We start from the raw sequence: 9,064 nt of genomic DNA, 5'->3' as shown, positions 1-9,064 counted from the left end.
TGTAAAAAACATCTCACAATTTCATTTTATATGCCCATAAATAAAGCTGGACCATCAAAACCAAAAAAATACTTAGATGGTAAAAAGTAAGATAGAATGCTTAAAATAGAATAAATAATTTTATAAAGTTAACTTTTAACCCCCCCTGCCCCAATCTTATTTAAAATTCAATATTATATATTCTGATTTCTCTATTTTAAAAGAAAATTATACCAAGCGAGAACATGAACCTGCGTTATGCTCGTCTCTTTTGTTGCTGAGGATAATGCAACAAGATAATTTTACTGCATTTATTTACCAGCGGTAAGCAGTCATTTGAAAAAACAAAACAAAAAAAAAACCTCGAAAACCAACTTCACAGTAACTTTTATAGATCACTTATTCAACCAAATTGTGTGGCCTGAGCCACTCAAGCTGAAAATGATTCCAAGACCTAAAGCCAGAAGATCAACAGAATGTTTTGCCAACATAATCATTGTGCAACCTGCCCCTTAAAAACTTCACAGAAGAGAGACAATTTCTATCACAAGGATCTGCTCTGTTGGTATTCACTGTGGTTGTGTTTTTTTCTGATAAAACAAGTCAGCTAGGTCTTTGGAACAAACACACCCCAAGGAACTGAGTTTCCACAGAAAAAAAATGTATTCTAAGAAGCTGTTGAGAAAGAAAGAAAAACCCAAACATTTTCTGCCAAGGTTGTTTTCATCAGGCTGTTATAAAAGCAGAGATAAATACTCGCTGAAGAGCAGCAAAACCAGCTTAGGTGTCAACTGCTGGCTTTGGTTCCATGCACCTGCCTAGATATATATTTAAATATATTTATATAGCACCGTATCAAATTCAAGTGATTCAAAAATTTGCTAGAAACTTAGCAATACAGATTCTGTAGACTGCTGCAGTCAAGAGTTGTGGGGCTGTAGTTTGCATCTTGATACTATTTAATCCCTCAGTTTTAAGTTACACAGGATAACATTTATATTCCGTATTTTAAGATGGCATTGGTCATACAATTCAGCTGTGTATCTAGTCTGAGGTAGACTGAATAGTTGTATATGGTCATTTAACCCTCTAAAAGATTAATTGAATCAAGTGGGTATTGGACAAGGCTCCAAGCTTAAGGCTCACTAAGCAATGTTAGCCAATATGTTTTCAGATAGCACCATAAGGCCTGTGAAATTGGGGAAAACCTTAAAGTTAAGACTCTTCTTTTTCCAGGGGCCTCACACAGTCCCATATAGTCCTCCACACTCCACAAATCCATAGTCTTCCATTAACCAGTGCTTTCGTTTTTAATATTGGAAGATACTTTCTGAAAATGGCAAGCAATAGCTTAACGTGAAATGGGAAATTGCTTTTCACAGAAGTATGGCCTTATTAAGAAGTAGAAGCTACAAATTTAAGGGAAATTATCCAGTGGAAAATTCTCCTGTGAACAGGATAAGTGCCCTTAATGTTTAGTGTAGTCTTTGTGGTGCCCATTCATTTCAACAGGGCTTGCCCTGGAAGACCTTCCACAGAAAGAGTGTCCAGTGCCGTCTACTGCTAAGCCAAATCTCATCTAGTCATCTCAACATTTCCTACTTGCTCCCATTTCCCCTTCGTTCCTCTAATTGACTCCTTTGACTTCCACCTATTAAGATTTGCCATGATAAAATCTGAGGTAACGAAGGCCACGCTGCTCACCTTGGAAAGCTGGGCTCCTATCACACTGACGGGAGAAGCCAAAGGCATAGAGGAGGACAATGGCTGAAAGAAGCTGGGTGATGAATTTTAATTCTAGTTGATGACAGTAGAAAAATCAGGACTAGGGAAGGAAATGACTTAATTCCTAACTGAAGAGGTGGGGGAGGTCTAGCGCTGCGAGAATCATCCATTCAAGAAGATGAGAACAGTATTTTAACTTGAGTGTATGCTATTAACATAGATACTTGATCTCAATGTTATCCAGCAACTACCTGTTTTGGACTTCCGTTTGGTAAGGATTTGTTAAATGGTCCACATGTCATAATACACCACCCCCTTGTTGCACCCTATCTGGGCTTCTTCCACAAAGGAAAGTCATTAACCTGCACCCATTAATACAGAGCAAGAATGCTCAGAAAAACAAGTAGCAAAGATGGGCAAATTGCTATGGGCTAAGCATATTGGCTACTCAAGCATGTCTCCCTAAGTGGGGGAAACATCATCTCCCCCTCGACCTTCTTGCCGGTCTCTCTGAAACTCACCGCCTGTACATGACACTTATTCATTTGGCCGTTCTGTGCTTCTAGTCAAGCCCAAATCCCACCAGTAGCGGATTTTGAAGCAACAGAGATAGGAGAAACCTAACTCAAGGCAGCGTACTGCAAAACGGCAAAACATCATGGAAAGTGATGTACCCTCTTCCCTTACCAGTCCCTGGGACAAATACAAGTCCCAGCCAAGCTGGTGCCTGATGGAGGAAAGGCAGGTTTGTGTACATGCAAAGAATACACATGCCTCTGTGCATGTATGTGCATGTGGGAGAGGGAAAACATGCCAGTACATAGAGTTACGTGCAACAATGAGAGTATGCACACATGTTACTGGGTGCAGCCCAGACTGGACCATTTAAATGGCCCCCGATGAAAGGGCCTCACGTGCCCTCGACCAATGAAGGCTAGCATGCAGTTTATCACACACCCACTTTGTGCGTGGTGCAAACTTGCAGAAGTCACATCCGAACGCAAACTTTAAAAAAAAAAAATCTCAAGTTGCTTAAAGTGGAGCAGCATTTATCCTTTTTTAAGCTGTTCAATCCTCTATTGAGAGAGACAGTACTTACATAGTTTAGAGGGGCTAATGCATTCCTAGGGGCCTGGATTAAAAAATAAATAAAGATTTATAATTAAGGCCAGGAAGTACCACATTGCCATCTAAATCTGACCCCCATAAAGTTAATTCAGCAGAGAGTCAGGTGGACAGAACTGACTTACTAGGGAAACCAGAAACCAGAAAGAAAGTCAATGTACTAACGCATGTCGCCAAAGTGTGCTGTAGCATTAGTATTAGAGTGTTGTTCAAAAGGAACAAGACTGGAGTTCAAGTAGTTAAGGCTGCCAATGGCTTATTTCATTTACTGAAAGGCAAATCCCTCAGTCCAATATCAGCCCCAGCTCCGCAAGATCTATGTTCTAAATGCTCAGCACTTTTGATGTGACTGATAAAACCACGAATGGAAACAATCGAAAATCTTCCGATAACCTCATCCAATGCATCAGCAAAGGAACCAAGGAGAACAGTCTAGAACAGTGAAACACAGGAAATTCACTGCCAGCCATTAGATCTTTGTCAATGTTAAATAATCTAGGAATGGCTTACTAACAGACAAGATGGCCGTGAGGTATAAAGAGACAGAAAATCTTGCAAAAAAAATGTGCCACATTTAAGTTACGTTGTGAAGCAACACAAAAGTGGCTTGGGGCAACAAATTCGAAATTCATCTCCTTCACAACACTTTAAACCTATTTTGCGTCTTTGCAAGATGATGACCAAGAACTGAGCTACACACAGGGAACTGTGAAGTGTTTTCAATGTCTGTAAACTTCGTGCTGGTAGTGTCCTCTCGAGTTGCGATATCCTTTTTTTTTTTTTTTGTAGAAAAAAGTATAAATATTTTTCTGTCCAGAAAGTCAGGTTAATGCATCCCTCAGAGAAAGATTCAGGGTGGTTGAACAGGAGAGCACTACTGTTCTCGGGAATGATTTCTGCTGGTCTGTGTCACGGGTCAATTGCGTGATGCACTAAGAAGGTGCCCGATGATAGTCTCTGCAAAAAACCGTCCAGAAGGACAAAATAGTTCTTACAGCAAGTCCATTTTGGGTCTGTAATGTAGCAGTAGAGGTGCTTTCTGAAAGATAAAATAATACACCTGCTTTTAGTAAATAGTTTAGTGTAGAATGTAAGCAATTTATGTATCAAAATGGAAATTAATTTAAACCAATCATGGTCAACTTCTTTTGCATGTGTGTGCAGGGAGATGGGTTTCCTCCCCAGTAAGTTTGTTTGGAGGCTTTAATCTCAAAAGTTAAATGCATCAAGTTAACCACAAATATAGCATACCTTAAATCTCCATCTCGTAACAACTACAAATTTGAGAGTGTGGTCCTTGCCCAGAATTTCTTCATTGCATAATATATCCAGCTAATAAAAACAGAAGTATTTCATTTACTTATCAAACACAAATTGGCACAAATCCTGACACAATTTTAAACAGTAAAATTAAAGAAAATGGCGGTTTAAATGTAAACTGTAATCCCTTTATGGGCAAAATAGATGTTGCTTCAAAGAATCCCTATAAGGATCTTCAGAAGACAATTTGGAAGTCTTTTCCAATACAGTAAACCCATTTAGAGCTCAAACTCTAGGCCACAGGACAAATTACATAACAAGGATATGTCTCTATCTGTCTCTATCACTGAGCTTGCCAGGCAGCGCAGGGATAATATTTGGGCACCCACTGGGGTTGCATGACTCAGGGCATGAACTGCATTCTATAGTCTCTGTTGGTGTGCAGAACAATAAAGGGATAGGTCACAATCTGTGTTGTGCTCTACAACAGACCAGAAGCTCTGCCCTTGTGGAAAATAAACAAAAGCCAGAGTGTGTGGAAGTTATCAAAATGAGCATGTGCAAAGTTCTGAGCGTGCCTGCTTGAAGCAACTGTGAAAGGAAGGGATGAGGGAGGTCTGAATGAAAAAGCAGATAAAAAGAGTGTCATTTTAGCTCCCAGACAGGATTCACTAGGAACAAAAAAGAAGTTTGCAGAAGTCACCAGTAAATACCCAATTGTCCAGGGGCAAACTAGACCATTACTAAGCATTTAACCCTATGTATGAAGCAGTTGATAAGAAACAGCAATAAAAAAGGGAGGGGGAGGAAAATGGCAAATTGTGCCTCATTAGATATTTGATGGCCAATTTTGATTGTCTGGCTGCCTTCATCAGAATCAGAGTGTCTCATACATCCATATCATGAATATTAAGGTGTAAACTATTATATGGTCCCAAAACATCCAGCTTTAGATGTCTCAACATAGGTCTGGTTATACCTTCTACTTTATCCTTCTGTCTGTCACTTTTGTCTGGCTTTTATTAGACCTGCAAGACCAGACACACAGGGCGTGCACACAATTTATATAGAGACCACTTCAGAAGTAGCCACCCAGCCGCGGGGAAAATCTTGTTCAATAGGTTTATCCAATGTGAAGCAGGAAATCCATTCCCACATCCTAGGAGCTGATTGGACAAGCTCAGCCACGCACTTTCCCCTTGTCAGGTTACCTGCACCTCTCACACCTGATCTTGACTCTGCCCTTAGAGCAGATGGCTCTCAAGGGATGTCCAGAGCACTGCCTAGTCCTGTTCTGTTGGATGAGTTTTGGTTGTTAAGGCTCAAGGATGTGGACAAGATGCTTGGACTGGTCTGGGTGACCGCTTGCGCTCTGGACCCTTGCCCCTTGTGGCTGATAAAATCTAGCAGAGAAGGGGAAGCTGGCTGGACCAGGGAAGTGATTAATGCCTCCTTATGAGAGAAGGTGATCCCTGCCTGCTTGAAGGAGGCAGTGGCAAGACCACTCCTTAAAAAGCCCTTCCTGGATTCAAAAATCTATGCAATTACCGGCTAGTTGCCAATCTCCCCTTCCTGGGCAAGGTTCTTGAGCGGGTGGTTGCGGACCAGATCCAGGCACTTTTGGAGGAAACTGATTTTCTAGATCCATTTCAATTGGGGTTTAGGCCCGATTTTGTCACAGAAACTGCTTTGGTCGCCCTGGATGATGACTTCTGTCAGGAGAGAGACAGGGGAAATGTGTCCCTGTTAATTCTCCCCAACCTCTCAGCAGCTTTCGATACCATCGAGCATGGTATCCTTCTGGAGCGACTGTCCAAGTTGGTGATGGGTGGTAGCACTGCTTTGCAGTGGTTCTGGTTCCCTCGCTGCGAGAAGTGAGGTTACAGGGCCTTCTCGGTAGTGGCGCCTGCCCTGTGGAACGCCCTCCCAGCAGATGTCAAGGCAATAAACAACTATTTTACTTTTAAAAGACAACTGAAGGCGGCCCTGTCTAGGGAAGTTTTTAATGTCTGATGCTGTATTGTTTTTAATATTCAGTTGAAAGCCACCCAGAGTGGCTGGGGAAACCCAGCCAGATGGGCAGGGTATAAATAATAAATTATTATAATATTATTATTATTCTGGTCCTACTTGGATGGTCACTGCTAGAGGGGGGTGCTTGGAGAGTGCTCTTTGGCCCTGTAGACCCTTCAATGTGGGGTTCATCAGAAGCACCTTAAAGACCAACTAAGTTAGTTCTTGGTATGAGCTTTCGTGTGCATGCACACGAAAGCTCATACCAAGAACTAACTTAGTTGGTCTTTAAGGTGCTACTGGAAGGGGGAAAAAAATTTGTTTTGACTATGGCAGACCAACACGGCTACCTATCTGTAACTGGGTTCATCAGAGTTCAATTTTATCCCCTATGCTGTTTAACATGAAACCACTGAGTGGAGTTATCCAGAGTTTTAGAGTCCACTGTCGACAATATGCTGATGACACATGGCTCTGTTCTTCCTTTGCATCTGTAGGTGGGGAAGTGAATGTGCTGGACCCTCGTCTTGCCTTGGCAAAGGACTGGATGAGAGCCAACAAACTGAGGCTCAATCCAAAAAAGACTGACACACTGTTAGTGGTTGTATTTCTAGGCCAGATGGATGGGAGGTGGCCTGATCCTGATGGGCTTACACACCCTCTAAAGGAAGAGGTATGAGGTTGTCATTTGAGGCTCAGGTGGTCTCGGTGGTGCGGAGTGGCTTCCATTAGCTTCGGTTGGAGACCCAACTGCTCCCCTACCTGGACAGGGATAGTCTAACTTCTGTGGTCTATGCTCTTGTAACATCTAGGTTAGATTAGTGCAACACAGTAGGGCTGCCTCTGAAGAAAGTTCAGAAACTTCAGCTGGTGCAGAATTCGGTGGCCTGGTTGCTCAGTGAAGCAAGACGGTTTGAGCATATTACACCGACTGCAATGGTTGCCAATTAGTTTCCCGGCCCAAGGCAAAGTGCAGGTTTTGATCTATGAAGCCTTAAACTGCTCAGGACTACAATAGCTCAAGGACATCTCTCCCCATATGAACCAACTCGGACCCTGCCATCACCATGAGGCCGTTCTTTGAATGCCCCCTCCACAAGAGATCTGGAGGGCAGCAACACAAGAATGGGCGTTTTCTGTGGTGGCTCCCCGCTTGTGGATTGTTTTCCCCAGAGAGGCTCCATGGCCTTTTAAATGTGTTTGTGGGAGGAGGGTTATTGGTTTGTTTTTGTTCTTATTTTATTACGTATTTTGTCTTTTCGTGTATTTTTATGTTGCGAGCCACCTCGTGAACTTCGGATGAAGGTTGGTAAACAAATTTAATAAATAATAATTATAACAAGCTACGAAGCCACCTAAATTCTAGAGGGTGAGGTATCAAATTGTGGCATTCAGCTTGCACAACAGACTTCCACTCATGCAAACATTACTTCCCTTCTCCCCACCCCCCACAGCACTCTGTGTGCCCCTAAAATCTGCTCCACAAGTTTAGGGGACCTACTGGAGCTGATTTTTTTGTTTTTAAAGCACATTTCTAAGCTGCACAGTATGAATGAAAGCCTGAGGTTATCTCCGCTGTTTTTGCTAAAAAAAAACTTGAAAAAGTAGAAGGCCTGGGACTTCAACAGTCAGGACAGGATGTCACTTAGTACAAACCTCTACCCCAAACCTCTTAACAGCCAAGTCTCCCTATAGATGCTAAAAAGAATGGTTCAAATGGAAATAGCAGGTGAAGGAAGAATAGTGAAATATGACTAATACCGAAAAGCTTCAGAACCAATTCTAAGAGAAAATCTCATTTGTTATACCTATAGGGACTATTTCAAGATACCAACACTTTCTATTCATCAAGCTATTTCTGTCTCAGAAAGAAAAAAAAAACCTATCATTTGTAAAGTGATGTTCTATTTTTTTTAAAAAAAAGAGTTGCAAGATCATTTTAAGAACACAACACAATCGTATGTTTGTTCTTTGTATGGATAATTTTTTATAAAGTTTACCTCATTAAAAGAAGAAAGATTAAGCTTTTTGGCAATGAACTTCTTTAGATGTAAGACTGTAGCTTGTGCAGAGCAGCGAATCCATTTTCTCTTCAATCCACGCAATTTGCTGCTGTTGCATTCTAAGCAGATGCTTACCTTTTGGGGGGGGGGAAACAAGCAGCCAACACGAGTTAATAGGGGTTCCCTGCTAAGTCCCCCTTGTTTCAGTGGCAAAAAGGTTGAGAAACTGAACTAAGCAAGGATTCATTTTACATAAAATGAAGGTACAAATAAATCAGCTGTAGAGCACATTCTTGGAACACAGGAGAGGTCCCAGTTTCAACCGCTGACATCTCTTGCTTTAGAAGAGTCAGGGAGCAGGTGACAACAGAGAGCTCAGTCTGAGAGCATAGAGAACCACAGCAAGGTGGAGTAGTGAATACTGGGATAGATGGAGAAACAGTCCAACCTCCCTATGTTCCTAGGGAGCAGCTACATCATGGGTACCAACTGACAGGTACCGATGGAAGCATGCAACTTCCACATATCAAAGAGTCATGCAAGAGATCTATACCTTCCAAGACCAGAACTGCTGTTCACCACCAAACTGGGACAGGTATGTGTTTTTGTTGGTGGAGGCTCCGCATACTGGAGGCAGCTTCACATGGTGATGTTGTTCAGGTGGTTCGGTGAAGACCGTGCTAGCCTCCTACCTAGGTAAAGCACTGCATCTTTAGTTTTCCTCTACAGAAACCAAGATGTTTCTTACACTGGGATGTGCAAACTCCAGGACCAGCTCCTCTACATTTGCCCACTCCCCTACGGTGTCCTGCTAAATCCATGTCCGTTTGGATCCGTAACTCTTCCCAGGATTTATAGCTGTCTTGTACATCTAAACAAAAAAACAAACACGAAATGGCCCTTCCAGTTCTACCTCTATGATCCATGGAGTCAAGGGATTTGGCTTTCAGCAAAACCCT

At 42.1% G+C, this 9,064-nt stretch overlaps 1 protein-coding gene across 12 annotated transcripts in view; it reads right to left on the bottom strand.

Annotated features, from left to right (window-relative positions):
- Positions 1-2,736: 2,736 nt before the first annotated feature.
- Positions 2,737-9,064, bottom strand: part of PCGF3 (polycomb group ring finger 3) — a 49,579-nt gene continuing 43,251 nt past the window's right edge. For 10 of the 12 annotated variants that reach the window (XM_053372042.1, XM_053372045.1, XM_053372038.1 and 7 more), the window contains 3 exons: positions 8,103-8,240; positions 4,081-4,161; positions 2,737-3,868 (listed from right to left, as the gene is read on the bottom strand). In XM_053372042.1, coding sequence (XP_053228017.1) covers positions 3,821-3,868; positions 4,081-4,161; positions 8,103-8,240 — 267 coding nt within the window. In that variant the 3' untranslated portion in view covers positions 2,737-3,820. Of the gene's footprint in view, positions 3,869-4,080; positions 4,162-5,637; positions 5,802-8,102; positions 8,241-9,064 lie in introns of those variants that run through there. The other 2 variants (XR_008328307.1, XM_053372034.1) reach the window with 2 other exon arrangements.

This window comes from Podarcis raffonei, chromosome 17, assembly GCF_027172205.1.
Source record: "Podarcis raffonei isolate rPodRaf1 chromosome 17, rPodRaf1.pri, whole genome shotgun sequence".
Lineage (NCBI taxonomy): Eukaryota > Metazoa > Chordata > Lepidosauria > Squamata > Lacertidae > Podarcis > Podarcis raffonei.
The sequence above is the reverse complement of the archived record's forward strand: the minus strand, read 5'-3'. Positions and strand labels throughout refer to the sequence as shown.